This window comes from Mytilus californianus, unplaced genomic scaffold, assembly GCF_021869535.1.
Source record: "Mytilus californianus isolate M0D057914Y unplaced genomic scaffold, xbMytCali1.0.p SCAF_4, whole genome shotgun sequence".
In the NCBI taxonomy this organism is placed as follows: domain Eukaryota; kingdom Metazoa; phylum Mollusca; class Bivalvia; order Mytilida; family Mytilidae; genus Mytilus; species Mytilus californianus.
In genome coordinates, this window is record NW_026262690.1 from 95,693,849 (window position 1) to 95,720,191 (window position 26,343).

Consider the following 26,343-nt stretch of genomic DNA (forward strand, 5'->3'; position numbering starts at 1 on the left):
CAAAACATATAAATGAACTAAAATTAAAAGTCATACAAGACTAACAAAGCCAGAGGCTCCTGATTTGGGACAGGTGCAAAAATGCGGTGGGGTTAAACATGTTTTGTGAGATCTCAACCCTCCCCCTATACCTCTAGCCAATGTAGAAAAAACAAACATACAGCAATACGCACAGTAAAACTCAATTTAAAAGAAGTCCGATGTCAGAATAGGTAACAAAAGAAACTAAGCAAAATGACGATACATAAATTAGCAAAGGACTACTAGCAGTTACTGACATGCCAGCTCCAGACCTCAATTAAACTGATTGAAAGATTATGTCTTCATCATATGAAAATCAAGCACAATCCCTCCCGTTAGGGGTTTAGTATCATACCATCATAAAATATATGAGAAGAACATAACCTGTATCATTCCAACAACTGGTTTTAGAATAAATGTGTTTATTTCCGATGCAAAGACCCTATGAGTGAATCAATATTAAAACCAAAATATGCCATCTTTAATGACCTGACAACAGTATTGTATCTATATCCCTGATTAAAGGTTTGGTTAGCTTTTGAGGTGAATGCCGACATTTTTGTGCTTTGTAAAGAATACACATGTATTACCATAAAAGATTGGATGTGAAATACCTGAACTGTTCACATCTACTGACTAAGTATTGAAGATGCTATAAGTTAATCAAGATTCATGAAATGTTTAACTAAATCTGTCTTGTAAGCAGAAAAAGTTATAATATTAAACTGAACAAAAGGTAAAACTATCATGAATTTAAGAAAGTTTTCTACATAAATAGCTTGAATTAATGAACATACCATGAAAATACTATTTATATGAGAATACATTATGCTAATAGCAAGTTCTCATCACAAAAATTAAAATTAATTGTACTTTGATCAGAACATTTATTTCAAGATGCAGATATTTTGAACAACTGCCACACAAACCAAATCCTGAGGAATTTCGGGTTTTATTTCTCTGAAAATTGATATAGTACAACCCCTGCAAAAAAGCAAAATGGCTGACAGACTGATGGATTACATGCAAACCTACATAGTTCCATTCAGTTTTGGCAGAAGGGGACTAAAACAAGTGATTACAGTGACAAAAAGATTGAAACAGTCAAATGCATTATCAAACATAAACGAAGCAAAATAGACATCTTTATTTGAGACTAGGAGAGATTTAAAGCTGGACATTTTGTAAAAACACCTTTCTATTGTTGAAGACTGAATGTTTACCTTTAGATGTTGTTCTATATTTGTATTCTCATTGGTATGCACTCCACATCTCCCTTTTATTCATATCATAGGTAACCATGAAGTTTTTAGCCAACATCAATTGACAATCATGAAATTACACCTTGTGTTGACAAAAAACAGATTTTATATAAAAGCAAGCTTTTACATTATAATGTTATTAGGGTTCAAAAACATCCTTAAGCATATTAAAAGTGTTTCCCTTATTAGAGTTTTAAAATAATTTTGTGCAGAACTGATGTAATAAATTTCAATCTTTATTTATATATATTTTCAGGATGTTTGTTACTTAATTACAATATGATGTAACACGTATGACTTTTTCAAAGGAATTGCACTTAAAAATTTGCTAAACAATCTCTATAAAAATGAGGAGATGTGATATGATTGCCAATGAGATAACTATCCAACAAAGTTCATATGAAGTGGATGTAAGCAATTGTAGGCAACTGTATGGCCTTGAACAATGAGAAAAACCCATACTGTATAGTCGGCTATAAAAGGCCCGAACATGAAAAATATTATAAAATTCAACTGAGAAAACTAACGCCCTTATTTTTAACAAAACAATTATGAGAAATAAATATGTTTTTGCATTTGTCACGATTTATCAAAGGATGTATTCTAATAAACTCCTGACTAAGTATTTTTTATTTTAATTGTTTATAAATTCTAATAGGGAACACATATTACATCATTGTAGTATTAAAAAATCATTTTATAGAACATTTAGGCCACTGGCATTCTTCAGTTTCTTTATCATCCTTCTAAACTACATGGTAGACATGTCACCTTTCACAGTCTTTAAGATGTTATACATTAAGATTCTTGCAAGGATCTAAATGTAAAACATCTAAATGATTGGGAAAGTGACATGTCTACAATGTCGTTTAGAAGGATATTTAAGAAATTGAAGCAGGCTAAACTGTCCTAAAAATTGTTTAATTTCTACATTAAATATTTTTGAATTGATAGAATTTCATCTACTGTTGATACATTATCATTATTTACATACATGACATTGTATATAGGTTGTTGATTACATCTTTGAAATTGATACCCACTAAAAGTAAATGAATCCACAGTACATATTTCATACAGTTTAACATTAATTTTTTCTCTTACTTTTTCCAAGAAAAATCAACTGATATCTTTTTACTCCCAAAAAATTATTGTGTACATATAATATCTTAAAAGCCAGTTGATCTTAAGGTGTAATACCACCAAATCATTATAAGTACGTCACATCCGATTGCATACGAAAAAGGGTAAAAAAAAATATTCCCTTGAATTTGACAGTTGTAGGAAATTAATCCTACATTTCATTGCCGTAAAATAATTCTGAGTCATAAACTTATATCTTGGGTGCTTCAAAGTACCATTATTTTTTTATTTGGTGTTTCTATAGAATATTTTGGAAACTTGAGGTTACATGGTTACTAAAGCTTGTACACAGGAAAAAAAGGGGTGAAAACTTGATTGGTTAACTTCCAGTGATGGTTACTTTCTTATATGCAATGAAATGTTATGTGAAATTTTGTCTATACATGTAGTACTGGACAGGATAAAAATTTACTCATGCCAAGTATTTCTTTATTTGAAACAAAGATAAATTCTGCACAATTTTTTGAAAAGTGCAAATTTAACAAAGAATAATAGGGGAAAATCAATGGTGGTATTACACCTTAAGAGCTGAAATTGCTCTTCTTGCAAAGATATGTGGTTCTGATATTCATTTTCACCTTTAATGCAACCAATTATATGTTGATCTTTAACTTCCATGATCTTATCAAGCTGATCATTCTGCTGTTTTCTCTCTATTTATTAAGGTTTCAAAAGACAAAAATGACTAAAACTGTCATTCATTTGTAGATAATTTTTGCTGGTTACTGAGTTTCTCCCTGCCTATTACAGTTTTCAAGAATGATTTAAATGTATTGTAAATTTTCTACACAAAAGTTTTTTTATCGAAAAATTTTGTTGATAATGATGTTATTTTGAATTTCAGCCTCAAAGAGCATTAAACCTCTGATAGAGTAGTCAATTTTGTGTTAAAATCAGTAAAACATAAATACCATCAGTAATATCAAAAAGATGCCTCATTTACATGTACATGGTTACATCTACAAAATTTTATTAAGTTGAAAAAAAAAAAATATTGTCTAGACTTGTTACCACAAATTGAGGAATATAAATATCCCATCCTGCTCCAAAACTCAAAGGTCATAATTTAGTGATTAGAAGGTCATCAAAAACAAAACCAATCTAAATCTGTAACTTAATTCCCTTCATATACTTAAAAAAAATATTCACTCAATATTTACAGGCATAACAAAATTATATGGACAACTATTTGATTTCAAAATGACTGAAAGACAGAATGACATACATGAGTTTAACTATATGTAAGTAAGGATTTGTATACTATACAAATCCTTGATGTAAGTCTATTATTATTATCATGTGTTATGCCAAAAAATCCAAATCCAATGCCCCTCCCCTTCCCATGAATTTCAAACTAATCTTCTATTCTATTCACTATCCAAATAAGAAATTACATCTTGAAATTTAATTTATACACTCATGACATTATACCCTGATTATATGCCCCCCCCCCCCCCCCCCCCCAAGCATTTAAATGCAACCGATTTATTGTCACAGTTGCTGTTATGTAATCAAAGCTTCAACATAACCTGAATTTTAATAAACTGTTAACACAAAGATATGTACGTCTCACCTCTTTGTTATTTTGATAGTAAAATGCAAATCTTGAAATTAAAATAGTAATACTTTAATGTGTAAGTTATGCAAAATATTCAAAGTCAATGAACCATGACTAAAGGTACAGAGCCAAGCAATCTCTATGGAAATAAGATGTGCCAATGCTAATACAACTGCATACCTAATATCATTGACCTACTACTAGTGGTTCCCCATAAAACTGAACAAATCACAAACTAATACATTGTTGATGTGGCTGCTGCCGAAAACAGCATACCTATGTCTTGCTTTTTGACTCCGTCAAGGCGAGACAAAAATTGCATAAAATCTTTTCAAAATTCTCAAGTCTGTAAAAAAAGAAAATTTTCTTGAGATAAAACAAATGATAAAGCTAACATTCTGTTCAAATTTCACAAATGAACTTTAAGATTACTGTGAATTCATTATTATTTTTGGTATACCAATTTTTTATGGATTTCGTGTGTATAGGTGAACCATGAACTTAAATGATCAATGCAGTACAAATTTTCTATAGGTTGCAATTCTGTAAATATAGACAATGAAATTTCCCATAGGAACTCCCTTTCTGGCTAAAGCTGTAACACTTTTACTATGAAGTTTCGTGAAAAACAATATCCCAGAACGGAAAGTTTATATGTACTACTATTTTATTCAAAGGTCAAAATATAGGGCTGTGCGGCATATTTTCAACATTTATATGCCCTGAACTTCTAAGAGTTTAAACTTTAACTAAAATTCTATACTACCCTTACCTCCATTTTTGGACCTCCGAAGAATTAAAATTTAGGCGCTACCGTGTTTTTCTATACTGGTTACATTCCCAAGTGATGTCTCTATGAGATGAAACACAGAGATCATAAATGGGAACCAGTACGTTAACAAATTAACATATCTATGAATATTATATATCTCCCAAAAAGAGGCGTGGTTTGAGAAACAGCTGTATTTACAAAGTGCAACCTATAGGCTAGTATGGAGACTTTGACAAAACCATGAAATCAAATATCCATGAAAATTCAATTTTCCTCAATCCAAAAAAATTGGTACCCACAAAAAATAAATGTATCCACAGCAAATGGCATTCCTTTTTCTCCGTTTTGTTTCCATTAATTGACTTTTGGAAAACTTAATATTTCCTGCAGGTACAATTGATGATACAATTTTCAAAGCATGTTAATTCATTCACATAAGTATTATGCAAAAGAACTTTTAGTTTAGACATAATTGTCTCACTATTCACTGTTACAAAAAATTAGCATTAAAAGAAGTCCGATGTCAGAATAGGTAACAAAAGAAACTAAGCAAAATGACGATACATAAATTAGCAAAGGACTACTAGCAGTTACTGACATGCCAGCTCCAGACCTCAATTAAACTGATTGAAAGATTATGTCTTCATCATATGAAAATCAAGCACAATCCCTCCCGTTAGGGGTTTAGTATCATACCATCATAAAATATATGAGAAGAACATAACCTGTATCATTCCAACAACTGGTTTTAGAATAAATATGTTTATTTCCGATGCAAAGACCCTATGAGTGAATCAATATTAAAACCAAAATATGCCATCTTTAATGACCTGACAACAGTATCGTAACTATATCCCTAATTAAAGGTTTGGTTAGCTTTTGAGGTGAATGCCGACATTTTTGTGCTTTGTAAAGAATATTACCATAAAAGCTTGGATGTGAAATACCTGAACTGTTCACATCTACTGACTAAGTATTGAAGATGCTATAAGTTAATCAAGATTCATGAAATGTTTAACTAAATCTGTCTTGTAAGCAGAAAAAGTTATAATATTAAACTGAACAAAAGGTAAAACTATCATGAATTTAAGACAGTTTTCTACATAAATAGCTTGAATTAATGAACATACCATGAAAATACTATTTATATGAGAATACATTATGCTAATAGCAAGTTCTCATCGCAAAAATTAAAATTAATTGTAAGTATATTTAACCCTATAACTAAAATTATATAAAATCTGTTCTTAAGATTTTAAAAATATGCATTTTGATGGATTTGTGGGTATTAAAAGATGAAATAGATATTCAAGTATTCAACAAAATAAAAATGTATTCAGAATTTGTGCAAAACCATGTAATCTTTATAAATGGGGATTAAATGGATTCTTGAAAAAAACGAGATGTGTCGGACTACACAAACGGTTCCATGGGCAATAAAGCATGAAGCCAGCCGCCCATTTTAAGGAGTGGAAATTTGTTAATGAAAATCTGTATAACTGTTATTTTCATGAAATTTTCAAAGTCCATAGCCTGTAATTTTGGCAAAATTCAGCAAAGCGGAACCAAACATAAACTCAATCTGAAGCTCATCATAGTAGACTCACATACTTAAAATCAGCTCAATATATGATGGGGTTTAGAAAAAAGTCCATATAACTGTTATTTTCACAAAATTTTTAAAGTCCAAAGCCCATCATTTCAACAAAAATCAGCGGAGCAGAACCAAACCTAAACATGATCTGTAACTCATCATAGCAGACCCACACACTAAATAATCAGCTCAATATGTGGTGGTGTTTAGAAAAAAATTCTGTATTACTGTTATTTTCACGATTGTGTCCAAAACCATAAAATCTTTACAAATGGGGATTAAATTAATTCTTGAAAAAACTAGATGAGTCAGACTACACGAATGCCCCTGCATGCAATAAAGCTTGAAGCAATTTTTAGGAGTGGAAATTTGATATTGAAAGTCTGTATAACTGTTATTTTCAAAGTACAAAGCCCATAATTTAAACAAAAATCAGCAGAGTAGAACCAAACAAACTCGAACTGTAACTCATCATAGTAGACTCACATACTTAAAATCAGCTCAATATGTGAAGGCGTTTAGAAAATAACTCAAGAATGGTAAAAGTGACGCCACCAAATTTCGTACTTAATCTGTATTATGTAGTAAAAAGCATTGTGTATAAGTTTCATAACATTTGGTTGAGACAAACTAAAGTTACAGAATGGAAACTAAAAATTTTGCAATCTTTCGATTTATAAAGGGGCATAACTCAATAATGGTTAAAGTGACACTACCCAAATTCAACTTGATCTGTGTTTTATCAGTGGAAGGCAAAATTAAACATTGCATTGTATAAAGCATTGATTGTAGTTGATTCAACTATAATCATGGACAAAGGAAGATAACTCCAATTTTAAAAATGACTTGATATTTAGAAAAAAAAGAAGAAAAATTTAACAATTTTTCCATTTGTAAAGGGCATAACTCTAGAACAGTAAAAGTGACGGCACCAAAATTCAAACTTGATCTGTATATTGTGGTAATAAGCATTGTGTATAAGTTTCATAACATTTGGTTAAAGAAAACTTAAGTTAGAGAACGGAAACGAAAAATTTAGCAATTTTTTCCTTTGTAAAGGAGCATAACTCTAGAACAGTAAAAGTGACGCCACCAAAATTCAAACTTGATCTGTATTTAGCGGTTATAAGCATTGTGTATAAGTTTCATAACATTTGGTTGAGGCAAACTAAAGTTAGAGAACGGAAACCAACTTTGGGACATACGGACGGACGGACAGACGTACAGACGGACAAGGGTAAAACTTAATGCCCCTTCCGCTACGACGGGGGCATAAAAATCTGTATAACTGTACGTTGTGGAATGACGGAATGACAGAAAAGGGTAACACTTGTGGCGGGGCCATAAAAATTAATTCAAAGAATAATTTTCTAGATGCATAATTTCCTAAATAATACACTGCATGTCAATATCAAATTTAAAAGATGCATTTTAAAGAAATTGCAATAAAAAAGCATAAAAAATAATAATCTTTGCTCTTTAAAGGTATATTAAAACCACAAATTGCACCAAAAGCAAACAGGACATGTCACAAGTGCATATCATCACACGATCATGTTAACACCCCTTTAAAATTAAATTGACAAACTCCTGTGATTTTCAATAACATCGATAATTTAAATCAAGATATGAATACATTTTAAATTAAGTATTGCATTTCGAAATGTCACTGAATATCTAAATTAGTGTAAAATATTTAATGCATATCCTGTGAGATAATCCCCAGGAGCTTGATTTTTTTTCCAGTACAGTTTACTATGGCTTATAATTTCATGTATCTAATATTATAACACTTACTACTGTGGTCTACTTATATCTTAAACTTTAAAAATAAATGATAAATCTAAAACTCAGTTGCAGACCTGCCAACTATCACGATTTATTGGGGATTATCCCCCATGAGAGGTGTTGACCTGAATTTTAAAAATACTCATTATATACACTGAACACCTCAAAACTCATTTAAATGAGTAAAATGGGTATTTAAGCACATACAATTTACTCATCCAAACAATGTAGAAGTTGATTAAAAAAAATTATGACAATATAATAGGAGCATAAGGTCCTCTTGCACATAAAACCCCCCATGGAGATTTTGAAAAGATATAATTGGCAGGTATGAGTTGCTGCATAGAAAATAACTGAAAATGTGAGGCACCTATAGATTTTCCGTGTAGTACAAAATATTTTGATTAATTTGGATACTGGTAAATGAAATAAAATTGACATTAATCCTGCAACTCAATGAAAACAACCTAATTTTTTTACCTCTATGGTATGACTGAATGAATATATATAGTGCAGTAATTCATGATTTCTATATCATCGATTAAAAGATAATGTACTTTGAGGTGTAACACCATGTATAGGAGTAACTTTCAAAATGTTGGTATCAAATGAAAGCTGAATGACTGGTGATCATTGTAGAACACTTTTTGACTAAACATTTTGAATAATAAAAAAATTGCATGAAATTTAAACTAGAGGCTCTAAAGAGCCTGTGTCGCTCACCTTGGTCTATGTGCATATTCAACAAAGGACACTCTCCAACATTATAGACGAGAATAGAATGCATCACAAAAATCTCTGTTTTGTTGATCTTGTATTGCTGATCATTTAGTCTGTTTAGTTTTTCTCTATCTTCTTTATAGTTTTTGCTTAAAACACAAAAGAGGGTAAAAAAAATCCTGATTTAAGGGCAATCACTCCTATAGAGAGTGACAGTCTACTAACTATATCGGCAAAATTTGACTTGTCAGTAGAACTTGCCTTGTTGATCATTTTTGTGATTTAAAGTGTCTATTCATCTATTATAATTTTTATCCAAAAAAAATTTTACGCCAAAAAAATGGTGAAAATTATCATTAAAGGGCGATAACTCCAATAAGGAGTCGTCAGATGATTTCCTCCATTTGTCTTAATTGAAGATCTTGTTTTGCTGATCATTTTTGTTAATTTAAGGTTCTATCTATCTATCATATTTTTTAAAATATAAGGCAAAAAACGCAAAAAATTGGAAAAAATCGTCTTCAAAAGGCAATAACTCTAATAAGGAGTGGACTGACAATTTCGACCATGAGACTTATTTGTAGAACTTGTCTTGCTGATCAATTTTGCAATGCAAAGTTTCTCTCTATCTATTATAGTTTTCAAGATAATAGACAAAATTAAAAAAAAAGGTACAATTTGTCATTTAAGGGCAATAACTCCTACAAGAAGTCATCTGACAGTTTTAACGTATATGAACAATTGGCAAAGCTCAACATTCTAAACATTTCTGCTCCAGTCAGATTTTCTCTATTTATAAAGGGTTTCAAAATAATAGACAAAATTTGCATTTTACCCCTATGTTCTGTTTTTAGCCATGTTGAAAAGAGCTATGAATGCTTCAAATTGAAATTGAAGACTTTCACATAGAAAACAATGGGACTAAGAATTAGTGGTGTGCCTCATTCTTTGATATGATCTTTATGAAAATAAGGAGATGTGGTATGATTTCCAATGAGACAACTATCAACCAGTTACCAGAGTCCAAATGATGTGTGTGTAAGTATCTATAGGTCATAATCTTATATTTTGGTCAATTTTCATTAGCAACGATTAGTACAAAATGTAATTGCATGAACTTGATATTTCCCACTCATAATTATGTCAATATATGCTGTCTTTCTATCATAAAATCTACTTAGAGACTTTATAAAATTTGAAAGACTTTGTCAAGCAACCTTGGGGCGAAGCTAAGGTTGACAATGTTTTTTTGAAGAATAATAATCTGCTCCACCATCCTTTCAGCTACCTGTTTTTTGATTCATTACACTGAATGTTCTGTTTTTACTGCCTATTAAATTTCAAATTCAAAATAATAAACTTTGACATCTTGTACAATAACAACTTATTCAATAAAGCGTATAATTGATAAATCATCTCCCTTAAGGGTTAGAGAGCATTAGCCATGGGATAGAGTAAATGATCTCCCTCATATTAACCAATTAAAATCTGGCATTTTAACCTGAAGTATAAGAACTATACCAATATCCTGTTCAAATTTGTATCTTATGGTAAAGACTTAAGTTTTATTAGGAGACTTTGATGTGAAAAGTTACACTGGGGGAAAAGAAATCATAATTGCTTATATCCACTTATTTGAACTCTGGTGGATAGTGGTCTCATAATTGGCAATTACACCACATCTCCATATTTTTATAATGATAAATTCAAATAGAACTGTAGTCTGTCAACATTATATTTATTTTTCTTCAGTTCAAAGTGCTTTAAACAGAATGAAGTTTAAGGAAGTTACTAACTTACAAATTTTGAGAATAAATTACTGTCTCTTTTTATAATTTTATAATTTTGAATAAATATTTTGCATATTCAAATGAGGAAATAATAAAGGACATTTATTTTAAGAAAAAGTCTTTACGTTTGGGCGTTAACTATTTGCCCAACTTTTCATCTTTTTTCTCAACATTACGTAATTGTTCAGATTATTTTCTTTTATAATCGACAGTTTCAATATAAATTTGACATGAATAGATTAACAGTTGACACAGTTGTAACACAAAACTTTATTATTTTAAAGTTGAAGAATGTTGTTTTTTAACGAAAAACTGTAAATTGTATTACGTCATACATGTATTATGACTCCAATGTGAATAAAAGGTAATGTGGCGTTAAATTAATTGAAACGGCAACACAACACCAACAGTTAACAAAATAAAGTCATTTAGAGATATTACCATATATGGTAATTAATCAAATTCCAAGGTCTACACTAGTAGCGCTTAAACAGAGATGATGAAACAGATACCAAAATCTCAATTCCCCAAAAATTCATGTAGAAACAGTGAAACTACTGAGATCTGACTTGGGACAGACAAGTAAACTTGATTCAATTATATTTGAATTTTCAATATACATTGTACATAACAAAAACTAAATAAAACCATTATTTAATGATTTGTATTAGATGTAAGCTTCTCATGAGCCCCTGAAGATATGAGATGATTACATCAGATTTACACAGAAGTAATAAATAAATAATTTATCTTTTCTCTTGTTCTAAAAAGGGCAATTAGTTTTGATAGTTATTATCTCAAATTTTCTAGATGTAGTAATCATTGTTTTGTAGTTATGGATTTGGAATGAATGCTTAATTTCATCTATTTTGTAGTCATCAAATTGATACTGTATGGCAATATGAATCACTGTACCATCTAGTCTTTTTTCTGGTTTAATTGCCAAAATCTGAACTTATGGTTGATAAATGATAACATTTGATGTAAATAAAGATATTTCTAACACAAATATGTATGGTAGTTGTCGTTTGTTGATGTGGTTCATAGTGTTTCTCGTTTCTCGTTTTTTATATAGATTAGACCGTTGGTTTTCCCGTTTGAATGGTTTTACACTAGTAATTTTTGGGGCCCTTTATAGCTTGCTGTTCGGTGTGAGCCAAGGCTCTGTGTTGAAGACCATACTTTGACCTATAATGGTTTACTTTTATCAATTTTGACTTCGATGGAGAGTTGTCTCATTGGCACTCATACCACATCTTCTTATATGTATATGGTGCACTGTATGTACTTTTATTTCAAGTCAATACTGAATAGTCTAAAAAAATATCATGTTCTATTAATATATATATAAAAATAAGGAGATGTGGTATGATTGACTTAGACTACCGGGTACGTGACACTATATCCTGTTTGCATAAATAGTATTTTAAAAAAAAGTTAACTTTTTAGACATTGAATTTAAAAATTTCATATAAGGAAAGCAGTATGTATGTACTTTAAAGATACATATTCAAATTTTATAAAAAAAAAAAATATCACAACTATTTCTATGTGAAATGTGCATTATTTTGGCCTAATAAAAAGAACCAATAAAAACTTAAGGCTATTTCAAACCCTTTCTGAACCTACTCACTTCACATTTAACTGAGTATATCATATAAGATAAACAAAAATCTATCAGATCAGAAGCATCTCAAGTTCACAGAGGGTAAATTTGAGACTTATCAATGTCCGGAAACTAGTTTCAGATCATAAAATTTTTTAACTTTGTAAATAAATTTGTTCTAAAGAGATCAATCTGAGAACTTTTGCATCAACACACAAATTATACAGAAAATATAGAAATAAAATCTGGTCAAAGCTTAATTAAAATATCATCAAAGAATCTTCGGCAAGGTTGCAATACTAATGGTTTGCCACTTAAATGGTAATGACAGGGACATTGGTAGCGTTACTAACTAGTACCATATATGCTCTACTACGGGGAACATCTATTCAAATGCTAGTAAGGAAAGGTTATCAGGCACAGATCAGGGACTTGATGTCAGGGGGAGAAAGGGCATGCTCCTGAGAAAAATTAAGTGTAATTTTAAATTTCTTTCTTATTTTTTTATTTTTTTTGGAGGGGAGGGGCACTAGGTGTGCCCCTTCTGAATCATTGCCTGGTTAAATCTACTGATTACTACAAATTATTAAAGAAGCAAATCACATCTACAGTTTGCATTTACCAGGAGATGTTAGCTTTAACTAACAAAATAGCTGAAAACAGGTACCCTCCAACAAGAATATTGCTGAAAAAACTAATTTCCACCATCTGGAAATTCTGCAAAAATAGTTCAAATGTGTAATTAAATTCAGATGCTCATTTCTAATGTATAAAAAGTCAATCTAGAAAGTTTGAAAGCTCTGGGTTGAAACCTGTAGAGGAGTTTGTACTCTCCATCAAAAATGCTACAGAAAATTTCTTCGATGTATATACAAACATTCTAGAACAATTGATAATAATGGGTGGAAAACTACATGGAGTACATTGTACAAGACTTCCAATCAATATATTTTCCTTGAAAAACTTGACGTAAAAAAAAATATATCTTCACGCCACAATGTCCTATGATACATTTTCCCCCCAAATGACCTCAGGTCAACCATGGCAGTTCATTCATAAAACTGAAATTGGAAAGTAGTCTATCAAGTATTGATATACTAAATATACTTTCATCAAAAAGCTGCTAATAATTGAATAAGTTTCACCATCTAGAAAATTTGCAAAATTCTGCAAATGTGTACACAAAGTGAGGTGCATATCTTCAATGAAAGTTTGATGATGTTAGTTAATAATTGAATGAAGAGTTGACCATGCAAGTTTCAATATTGTCTCTGTTAACTCCACGAGTTGATTAAGCAAGATGAAAACCCGCCAACAAGAAAGTTGTTCTACAACTTGTGCAGACTTATACAAATACTTACACAATGGAAAGAGCAGATCTTCAATGTACTGGTATATACAAAAATTCTAGAAAGTTTGAAAGCTCTAGGTTAATACCTTTAGGAGAAGTTGATAACAGAAAATAGGTACACATTCATCTGTCATGGCACACCATGCTATAAGCCAGTTTTTCCTGTAACCCCATAAAAATGTTAACAAAAACCTTAACAAAATGAAAATTTTGTAAGAAGTAGTTTTTAGTTTTAACATAAAATGTACACTTCATCAAATAAATATTAATGAAACACCTATAAATAGCCAAAAACCTAAATCAGAGAGGTATATATTCAAGATCTTCTCTCTAGAAAACTGCTAGTATCATCCTTGAAAAAATCAAACTCAAATACAAGATAATTTTAAAAAGGGTATATCTTAAGATTATTGATGATAACAGAATGATGTTATACATATTAAATTATCACATGTATTTTCGTCCCACTGAGACTTTTTTCAATTTATTTCAAAATCACTCTTACAGAACATTATATTATATAAATTGAAAAGATGAACAAATAAATGCCCTTTTATATATGTACAAACATATGTATACTATGTATTAATTCTTTTATTTTACATTGTTAACTTAACCTTTTTACAACTTTTCATTTGAGTTTTCTTGTATGTAATCACAAACTAATTGCGTTTCCTGTGGGCCTGAGGGAAGAATTGAAGTTAATTGTACAAACAATTGTGGTAACCTTTATATGAAAAAAAAACCGAATTATTAATATTATCAATTTTATCATTATTATTATCATCATTAATAAAACCGCTTCAGTTTCCACAATAAAATTCAACTTAAACCGTAGGCATGTTGTTTGGGTTAAGTAATCTTTTAACAATGTTACCTTCTTTTAAATATTTCATGTGATCTTTTTAACATGCTAAATCAATACACATCAAATGTAACTATTCATCTAGCATTACTAATAATGAATAAATTACATGTACCTGAAAAATCACCCCATGAGAAGAGATATTGGGGGAGATTCCCGCTACACATATGCTGTGGGTTAACAGGTATGACTAGTCTTCTGTCTTGTCAAACATAACATAAATTGTTAGATATATTCATCAGAGACAGGTCGAATATTTGACCCTTACATATAAACACAAACTTATCAATAGAAAAACATGACAAGACATGCAACCACTGAGACAATTCATGGCTTCAGACAAGTATTTATGACATGTTATGTAAATCTGAGGTTGAGGCTTATATAGTTCAATTGAGCTACATATAAGCTCAACGGAGATATAAAGTGTTTATCCCTCTGCAAATTTTCTGATGAAATTTCTATTTGTCACTTATTATTTAGAAGTGTAATCTGAAACTTTGCAGAAACAAGTTAGAAGCACAAGCGAATGTAATGATACGATGAATTTTATTTTTACTGTGAAAAAATAATCCCCAAAAAATATTGAGATAAAAGTTGAATTTTTGTATACAGATATATTGGAATAAGCTTTTTATTATGACTAAAATATTTTCATTCATAAATCCCAAAAATAAAGTTATACCATATATGATTTTATATACTTCATATTCACAACATTGTATGTGTTCCAATTTTCATGGCGAAAACATAACTTGAAGTTTAGAGTGATACTTCATTTTTTGGTTTCAAATTTACTACTAAGATATCAATTAGGAATTTGATTTAATTTTGTGGTTTTTCAATTGGAAATTGCATTGAAAATCAAAGGATGAAAAGTGTTTTTCTCTTTTAAAAAGATGTTTTGAACCAATTCAAATAATGACAATATCGTATCTTATGAATGACAAAAGAAATCAACAAATCCACAATGAAATGAAAGCATTCACATGAAGATGAGTTCACACTCATTTGCAGAAAAAAATCATACACTGATATGTACTAAATTAGTCATAAGAAATACTACCACACATTTTGAAACTGAACATAAAAGTCATATACAGAACACCTGATTGTTCCCCATGATATATAGTCCTTGATGGACATGCATGACATAATCAGGTCATTGACCTTTTACACCTAACATGTTACAAGTACATGTATATACAAAGGTTATTGACTATTTTCATTTGAAACGTTAAAGAACATACAAGAGTACTTTTAAAAAGTGTGCTACATCAATCTTTATATCTCAGGCGATTTTTCCTTTTCTCTAAATTGGTTCTGAATAAAGTGGCAGTGAAGAGTTGACAAATAAGTAGATATAGGAAGATGTGGCATGAGTGCCAATGAGACAACTCTCCATCCAAGTTACAATTTATAAAAGTAAACCATAGGTCAAGGTACGGCCTTCAACACGGAGCATTGGCTCACACCGAACAGCAAGCTATAAAGGGCCCCAAAAAATTACTAGTGTAAAACCATTCAAACGGAAAAACCAACGGTCTAATCTATACAAAAACGAGAAACGAGAAACACGTATGAACTACATAAACAGACGACAACTACTGTAATCAGATGTACATTTACATGAAAAAACTGTCAAAAGTTGAGAAATCTATTTAACTTTTCTTGTCAACTGACATTATACCATATTTCAGTAGCTGTTGTTTCCTTTGTGATGAATTTCTTGCATTAAGCTGACAAGTGGTAAAAATTTTACAGAACAAAGGGCAAAATATCAAATAATGATATACAAATATCTAAATTTTCTGATTTCTGTCTCCTAACCAAATCAATGCATGTACCATATGACTACTATGCCTTCTGTTTTGAGATATGATGATGCTACCAGGATACTTATTTCCCTGTTTTATCATTTGCTCTGAGCAAAGTGACAAGGAAATTGTATTTATATGAAATTCAACAATTAAGTTACCATGTAATTGTATTACTTTTGTACTTTGCTATTTGCAGTCTATCAAACATTCATTTAAAGAGGATTTCTGACTTTAAAAAAATGGTATCTCACTACAGTAATAAACCCATACTAATGAAATAACTTGATTTATTTTTAAAATTCACAAATTTTAATTCTCCAGGTTGTGATGGTAGCTTCCATTTATTTATTTCAGAAATGAAGAAATCTCTATACTATGTCAAGGTCAAATGTTACACTTTCTACCCCAGCTAGTTGCAGTCACCATTATTTGAATATATGTTAGAGTTTGATCTGTGAAGTGAACAAATTAAGGTCAAAATATTGGATTTTATATAATGTAGAATGTCTAAGCTACTTGAAAGGTTGTTTGAGGTATTCAATTTATTTATGATTGATGTCGTTTCAGTCTGTTAATTTTAAATATGTTACTTAAAAAACATTAAAAAAAAATTATTTCCAGCTTTTATAAAAAATTTCCCAATAGAATTATTCCACCTTGAAGGTTAAAAAAGTTGTCACCTAATTGTTAAATTTAAATTATAATTATATGTCACAAAACTACTATTAAAAAAACATCAAATGCCAGAATTAGGTCTGCACTTTATCAGTTGCATAAAATATTAAATAATTATTTGAAGTAATGGTTTAAAACTTAGTCTTGGTGTAAGGTAGATAATGCAAAGGATACTTTCTAATGTTGAATTCACATAACAAGGGAGATAATTTTGAAAATAATTCATTGTTCATTTCAAATTCTTTGACTACATTCAAAAAGTAAAATAACAAAAATACCTAACTCCAAGGAAAATTCAAAACAGAAAGTCCTTAATCAAATGGCAAAATCAAAAACTCAAACACATCAAACGAATGGATAACAACGGTCATATTCCTGACTTGGCACAGGGATTTTCTTAAGCCATCTTCAGTAATAATTTGTGAAAAGTTTGTCCTATTATGAGAGTTTATCCATCGTCTTTATAAATCATATAAATTACAATTGGCATGTATGGAAAAAACACTTTAAACAGATATCCAACAAAATCCTGTCACATTTGATGGAAATTGATCAAAGCAAGTTATATGTAAAACTTTTCACCTTAGGCCATTTGATCAGATGTTCTAGCTGTTAAACTAAAATCTGCAAAAATGTTTAAAATGAAATTAAATGTAGCATTGTACTGTAAAAAAGATTAGTAAATAAAATGATGTTCAAATGTTAAGGAAGAACTATAGATGGATAACAAACACCAAGAGATAAAGGTTAAATAGTTTGTGTGTATCTAAGGCTAACGTTGCTGATATTTTTTCAATAACTCCAAGAAACCTCTGCCAAAAAGCTGAGCAGTGAATGCAAAAATATCGGTTCAGTTTACTACAAATTCCACATACCTCTATCATTCAGTTTTGAGTAGAATGTAGTAAAATTCCAGTTCGGATCTTGAGGATATTTGTATGATGTGATGATATAACCTTCATGGCTACTGTCTAGAAATTCCTCGAAACCAAAGTCTTTCATTCCTTCTCTAAGGATGTTTCTGTTCTGTTTGTACCTTTTGAGAGAGAAAAAAATATTGTGATTTAAAAAAATAAGATAAATAGGTTCTTACAAAAACTGATATTGAAAGTCAGATTTTTTCCACAAGTTTGAGCATTTCAGTCTTTTCTTAAGGTTTTTGTAAACTGCTGAAACTTGTCATACATGTAATACTGTGGATTAATTTATTTTTGTGGGAATCAATTCTCATGGGTTGAGGAAAACTTACATTTTCGTGGATATTTAATATTTCGTAGTTTAGCCAAAGTCTGCATACAAGCCTATAGATAATTTCTAATTCTTTGAACATTTAAATTCGTGGTTAACCTGTACTCACTAAATCCACGGAAATTGGTAACAAATGAATAATAATAAATCTACAGTACCAGAGAATATCTTCAATTTAATATGGCAATTCAGATGGACATAAACACCCATAGATTTTCCTTCTTTTGCTAATGGGTAAACATGTTTCTTCCATACAGATAGTTTAATTTTAGATTTGCAACTTGAGAGCACAACAATGGCATTATTCCTAAATAATTTAATTTTGGATGAAACACGTCTTCTGATTGGCTGAAAGTGTTTTGTCTATCAAATCATAGACATAATTTTGTCATGTGACCGCGACGTCATCAACGTTTTTATCATGATTTACTCCTTTTTAGAATTAAATTATAAGGAATGACTTTAATATTTTTCTGTCTATTCGAAATAACATAAAAAATGTGGTGCACACTTTAAAATAACCCGCTACACGGGTTATTCAGTGTGCACCACATTTTTTATGTTATTTCTTCATAGACAGAAAAAATATTACAGTCATTCCTTAAGGAACCTACCAATAAAATGACATCAGTAGGAATCAATTACCAATCACAGCAATTGAAATGATCAGTTTACTGCAGGAGACAATTAAAAGTTTACCAAAGTCATTACAAAAATGTTGATCATACAAACCTAGTTTTTTTTTCAATCTTGTTATTATTTATTGTATAGGTTTAATTCTTTAGAATTTTTCATGCAAGTAAATTTTTTTTCTCTCAGATTTCATATAATAAGTTTTAGTAAATATCATGGGCTACACAAAAACTTGTAGAAGAATTTAAATGCATTCCAAAACACACACACAGTATTAAAGCTAGTTGTAAAAAAGTAAATTGTCTGGATAAATAAGTTTCAAATAAGATAAAGTTAGGAAGAATGATTGTCTTTAAGTATAGGAATAATTCTATTGAAGATGGTCAAAGCAGAGAGGATCTTGAATGTTGTGTGTCAACATAATAAGATGAATTTGTTTTTATGTTGAGATTATTCTGCATTAGCTTATTAGATGGCCATCTCAGATTTATGCTGAATAGATCCACAGCTTACTCAGGTCACTTCATTACTTTTATCATTACTTCAGTTTCTTGTGATGACATGTTGTATCTAGTATATGAATAAAACGCTTCAATAAATTTTTCTCATCTGGAGATATTCTTAAACACAATAAAATGTCATTACTGACATTAAAAGAGCTTCGTTCTGGATTTTACTGCATACCTATCTCCACGACCACTAACTCCTCCTTCTTCTTCAAACTCCTTTATAGCCTGTAAAAATGCCAGCATTGTATGCGTAGGAGGTGTAAATCTGAACTGATTTGTTTTCTCTAAATTATCATATTGGTCAAATAAATCTAGACTGAGACTACGAGAATTACCTGTAAAAATAAATTTGTAATAAAATATAATAATTATCATCTAAATTGCATAAAATAAAACAATTTTAGTCTGTATTATACTTTGATACTAAATATTTGTTCAGTGGGATTTCAATTTTTTAAAACATGAATTCTGAAACTAGTCAACCAGACTGTTCCAGGGCAACAGTTTTGGGTCTGTGTGATAAACAAATAACTGTTGATGGCAAGTTTGCATTCAATTGGTTAATAACATCACTCAGACTTAAGCTGAAGTTTTTTAGCAAAAGGTGTGATAAAATTAATTTTTATCATTAGGGGAATTTTGCGTAAATGGCAGATCTTTGATATCCTTTGTTAAATTTATTCACATCATTTAGGTTATTAAGAGATTGACATATTGCATCGACCCCTTTTGGTTGAATACAGGATGTTGATCTCTAAATTTTTTTGTTTTTAATGTCTTTAGGTTGTTGTGTCATCGGTGTGTATACCATGCATCTTCTTTTATTTATATTTTATATCCTTAGTCTATTGTTAGGGGTAACAGTTTGGTCTTCTAGTTTCACAAAAGTAATATTCCCTAATCCAGTCTATAATGTATAATGTTAACTTTTTATTCAGCATTTTTGCCCTAATTAACTCTGAAAATAAAAATATACTCTTCCACATATTATGAGACATGTCCATTTTACCATCCTGCGCTGAGCTTGTAAAAAAAATGGATTGGAAGTGAAAACCTTCAAAAATCTTCAATTAAAATTTTACACTTGGTATTGATATATGTTGTTCTGATTTTAAAATCATGAAAACACTGATTTCTAATTTTTGAGCTAAATAAGCAATCTTCATAAAATTACCATTGCAATTCAGTAATACTGATTTCTTAGCAATAGCATAAGAAAATCCTGGAATTCCTTGAAGGCATTTGTTGGCAGAACTGACTAGAAAATCAATATTTCCATTTAACATGTCCAGTGGTACAGCACCAAAACTACTCATAGCATCGACAAAGAAAATACAATCTGAAAAATATAGGTAAAGAAGAATGACAATGATGAAATTTGTTGTATTAACAAAACTATAACTATAACCTACACATATAAATCAACTTTTGCTGTAAAAATGGTCAAATATTTCATACTACCTTCCAGACCATGTGTTAGCATTCAGGTTGCTGCTTAAGGAGGCATAAGGGTCCAGCATTGTCAATGGTAAAGTTGAGGTCAGCTCTTCAAAGCTCATTTTATTGACTGCTATGGCATATCTGTCACAAATGACCATAGATATGTTAATTTTTTTGCAGCCATCACCCATTCTCTTTTCCTTCTTCATTTATTACACTTACCCTCTGATATAACTTATCACTGGATATATCTTGTCATCTGGCAACTGGTTCCACCGTGGAAACCAGAACATGTAGAAATTTGCTGTCATTGTCACAAAACTTTTGAATTGGTTGAATGTTATTGGATATCTGTGTCCCAGATTACCAGGGATATGTTCTTATTGTTGCAGCTACAATCCCATCATTCTGGGTGATTTCATCAAAGAATTTGAATTATCACCAGATGTTTGCTAGTCATAAGAAGGAGAAGAAACTGCTTACCTTTTCATAACTCGAATAATTCAAGCCCTTACCGTTTCCGATGCTCTACACCTTTCAAGTAATGTAGTGATCGATAGGGAGCGTAATATAACGACTGGATTATTCGGGTTTACCTTTTCAGAGGATCTGGGTTCACCATTGTTTTTTGTGGGGTTTTGCTAAATTTCTAAATTTCTGTGTAGTTATTTGTGGAATGTTATTTTTTTTTCTCTTCTGCTCATGATGTCTTCTTATCATGTTATATAGTATTTAGTTTTTAGAGAATAAAGTACACATGTATATATCTATCAATATATGATGCTTACCTTCAATGTTCTACTTCTGATCATATGCTTTACTTTAATGTAGCAAATATTTGTCAAAATTACTGTTTCTATTATGTGAACTTGATATTTTTAATTCTTTTCTATGGTACAAATGTATTCTTTTTCATGAGATGAAAAAGTGATGATTTAAAACAATCCTGTTTGAAAGTATTTTAAAGGCAAATAAAACACAGATGCCACAGTTGCAATATGTTTCAGCCAAATGTTGATATTTAGGATGTGTTTCATTATTTTCCTTATTAACAAATTATTAGTCTGATCAATCCAACCTTTTAGCAACAGCATATAAGCAGAACATTTCATATATGAATCAGTAAAAAACTGCTTTAATGTTGGAGTTTATTTTTTTTTTTGGTACAAAACATAAAATTGGCTCTTGTTACTTAAAATTATATAAAAAAAATTATATTAGGCCAAAAAAAATATAGTTTTGTTTCCTGCCTTCCAATGAGACAACTATGCACCAGTGTCCAAATAACATAGATGTAAACAACTAAAGGTCACTTTACAACTTTGAAAACTGTCGAAGATGTTTGAAGTAAATCATCAGAATTACATCCTGAACACTCAAAATAACACAAAGTAGAACTTTTTCCTTAAAACAAAATAGCACTTTTGGTAAAATATCTTACAGATTTTCAAGCAAGATGGAATATAAAATGTTTTATAAAATTGCAGACATGCAACAATTTTAATGACTGGCAAAGGACTGGAGAAGCAAACATTTTAAATACCTGGAATGATTTGCTTGACAACTTTTCCTACATCTTCTACAGGATTTATAACACCTGAACTTGTTTCACAGTGAACTATACTAGTCATTGTAAACGATTTGTCCTTAGATAAAATATCTGCTACCCGATTGACATCAACCTTAGAGTCCTCTGAAAAACTTTCCAATTGATAGGGTACACTCATTACATCACATATCTTTGCCAACCTCTTTCCATACGCTCCATTCTGTAGTATGAGCACCTATCAAGTTAAAATATAGTGACATACAATTGACATCAAATAAATCAGAAAATCTAAAAAGGTATGGTATTAACTATCATTTGGTATCAATTTTCATTGATTTTGAACCATGAAAACGAAAACATTTTTAAATACAATATTTTACCACAAATAAAAAATTCAGGAAGCTGCAATAAGATTCAAGGATTTATCAGCAATCTACCAAAATTGAGACCCCAAAATAAAATTTCTTTCACAGTACTCTGCAAGTAAAAGAATGACTGGCCAATTTTGATCATATAGGATTAGCATAAAAATATGTTCATAGTAAACATATATTAACACGCCCTGAAAATTAACCTGGAATTAACAAACAACTGCATATATCTGAATGGGTTGGAAATGTTAACAATATCTGTTAATATCTTGTCTATCAACTATTCTAAAAAATTATTCTTATCACTGTAAAATTTAAGGCATATCTGTAGAGGCCTTTGATTTTTAGGTAAGTTTTGAATTTATCTGAATTTTATAAAAGACTGAAAGCTTGTGACATTTCAAGGAAAACCCTATGAAGTGTATCAAAAACAAGTTCCTTTCATCAAAGTGAAGGACTAAATTGCAGATAGTTTCATACAGAATTATCATACTCGTAGCTGTCCCAAACTTTGCTGGTGAAATTTACAGTTCAAATATAAGATTGGTCAGCGTTGCTTTTTGAACTTTCAATTGACTTTAACAAATATAAGGATAGATAAAACAAGTCTTTAGTAATCATTAATCTATTGTGAGGCACCAGCTTTATTCAATACAAGGCAAAGCTTTCAACATTCATTGAACTTCAATGATCAATTTATCTACTCTGTTTAACAAAACAATACATTTCAATAATCAATAGTGAAACATATGTTTTGGAACCATGTTTTACAAACTTAAAAATCTTTATCTGTTAAGTGTCAACTTATCACGCGAATTAAGCTAATAATAAATTAGGATTAAACACATCTTAATTTCAATCTCAATTCATTTGAAAAAAAAACTAAGTTTTAAAGTGCTGAAAATAATTATATTTGTCATTATTTTATTAAATCATTTTATTTAGCATGCTGTACATTGTTATCTTTGTACAGAATTATGTGCATTTATAATTCATCATGTTATAATTATTTTTAAATCATGTTCTCTCCTGTAAAACCAGACATTATACAACATATAACCAAGTTTTATTTTTTTTTATCTCTGTGTCATTATTATTTCTCATGCGACTGTATACTCTGCTGAAGAAAAATTGTTTTAGATAAACTTGGAAATTTATCCATACCATTTCAAGATGTGTATTTTTCAGATCATTTGACTTGTTTCTGGGTTAAATAATTGCTATTTGTAAATTATCTCTATATTAGTATTTCTGAGGAATTATACATTCACTGAGACAACCAAATATGTGGCATAAACAACGAAAGCCAAGAACACATGAGGAGATACAAAAGAGAGCAACTAATATTTGTGTCATAAATACCAAAAGTCAAAAACAAATGAGAAGATAGAACAGACAGCAACAAACATGTGTGGCATAAACACCAAAAGCCAAGAACACACAAGATCGAAAAGACAGCAACAAACATATATGACATAAACACCATATGCCAAGAACACACGAGAAGGTAGAACAGACAGCAACAAACATACGTGGCATAAACATAAAAATCCAAGAACTCATGAGGACAAAGAAAAGACAGCAGCAAACATATGTGGCATAAACACAGCAGCAAACATGTGTTGCATAAACACAGCAGCAAACATATGTGGCATAAACACAGCAGCAAACATGTGTGGCATAAACACAGCAGCAAACATATGTGGCATAAACACAATAAAATGCTTCACTGAGCGCAGCCTGATATGACCGCAGAGGTCAAACCCTGAACAGTTTGGGCTAGTTTGGACACAATATTCAAGCTTGATACTGTCTGAATTTGGATTGTGATCAAATTTTTGACATAATATAGGTTTCTGACACACAAAAAATGTGGTCAAAGATCTTAAAAATTTGAAATGGGACATTTAATTTACCTAGAATGGTCTGATATCCAAAATCTAACAACATGGTTAGATTCAGCATATAAAAAAAACACCAATAACTTAATTTTAGTTGAAATCAAACAAAGTTTAATTTTGGACCCTTCAAACCTTTATATGAACTAATTTGAAAACAGGGCCAAAAATAAAAATCTAAATGCACAATAACATTCAGCAAATCATACAGCCGCAATAATTCAGTTTTTAATGAAATCAAACAAAGTTTAATTTTGGACCCTTTCGACCTCAATGTAGACCAATTTAAAAATGGGACCCAATATCCAAAAAAATTATACAAGGTTAGAACCCCAAAAAATTAAAGACTTAATTAATCCCATCGAAATTGGTTAAAACATTTGTATTTGTTTTCAATTGAAGATTTCTTGCTATTGCGCAATACTGTGCAATTGTAGATTTCTTGCTATTGCCCAATACTGTGCAATTGAAGATTTCTTGCTATTGTGCAATAGAAGATTTTTTGCTATTGCGCAATACTGTGCAATTGAAGATTTCTTGCTATTGTGCAATACTGTGCTATTGTGCAAAACTGTGCAATTGAAGATTTCTTGCTATTGCCCAATACTGTGATATTGCACAATACTGAGCTATTGCGCAATACTGTGCAATTGAAGATTTCTTGCTATTGTGCAATACTGTGCAATTGAAGATTTCTTGCTTTTGCCCAATACTGTGCTATTGGGCAATACTGTGCAATTGAAGATTTCTTGCTATTGCGCAATACTGTGCAATTGAAGATTTTAAACATTTGAAATTTCAAAAATTTTGAAGAAAAAAAAAATGAACCCCCCCCCAAAAAAAAAATTGGAAAAAAAAAATCCCCCCAACTTTTTGAACCCCCCAACCCCCTTTTGGAGTAATTACCCCCAAACTCAATCCCAGCCTTCTCTTTATGGTATGGAACCTTGTAGTACAATTTTAGAGAGTTCCATACACTTAAACACAAGTTATTGTCTGGAAACTAGAAAAATGCTTGTTTTTGGTCCTTTTTTTGCCCTTAATTCCTGAACATTTGGGGCAATTAACCCCAAACTCAATCCCAGCCTTCCCTTTGTGATATGGAACCTTGTGGTACAATTTCAGAGAGATCCATACAAATACACACAAATTATTGTCCGGAAACCACAAAAATGCTTGTTTTTGGCCCCTTTTAGGCCCCTAATTCCTAAACTGTTGGTACCATCACCCCCAAAATCAATCCCAACCTTCCTTTTGTGGTATTGAACCTTCTGGTTTAAAATTTATAGAGATCCTTTCACTAAAACTAAAGTTATTGTCCGGAAACCAAATGTGTCTTCAGATGACGCAGACGACGACATCATAGCATTATACGATGCAAAAAATGTTTTGCAGTCGTATAAAAAGCAAAGAACACATAAGAAGAAAGAAAAGACAGCAGCATACATATGTGGCATAAACACCAAAAGCCAAGAATACATGAGGAGAAAGAAAGACAGCAACAAACAAATGTGGCATAAACTCTAAAAGACAAGAACACATGAGATAGAAAAGGCAGAAACAAATATATGTGGCATTAACACCAAAAGCCAAGAACACATGAAATAGAAAATACAACAACAAGCAGCTAAGAGATTCATGAACTTGGGTAGGTACATCTACTTATTGCACTCCCAAAATTAATAATTTGATTACAGCATTACCAGTGCAGTTTATTTATTTTTTCACTC

General features: G+C 30.7%; 1 protein-coding gene across 2 annotated transcripts in view; it reads right to left on the reverse strand.

Moving 5' to 3' along the window:
* Positions 1–26,343, reverse strand: part of LOC127698887 (2-aminoethylphosphonate--pyruvate transaminase-like) — a 50,033-nt gene that overhangs the window by 14,610 nt on the left and 9,080 nt on the right. For both annotated transcript variants that reach the window (XM_052202608.1, XM_052202607.1), the window contains exons 4-7: positions 22,339–22,579; positions 20,530–20,694; positions 19,531–19,690; positions 17,841–18,001 (exon numbers count right to left, since the gene is read on the reverse strand). In XM_052202608.1, coding sequence (XP_052058568.1) covers positions 17,841–18,001; positions 19,531–19,690; positions 20,530–20,694; positions 22,339–22,579 — 727 coding nt within the window. The remainder of the gene's footprint in view (positions 1–17,840; positions 18,002–19,530; positions 19,691–20,529; positions 20,695–22,338; positions 22,580–26,343) is intronic.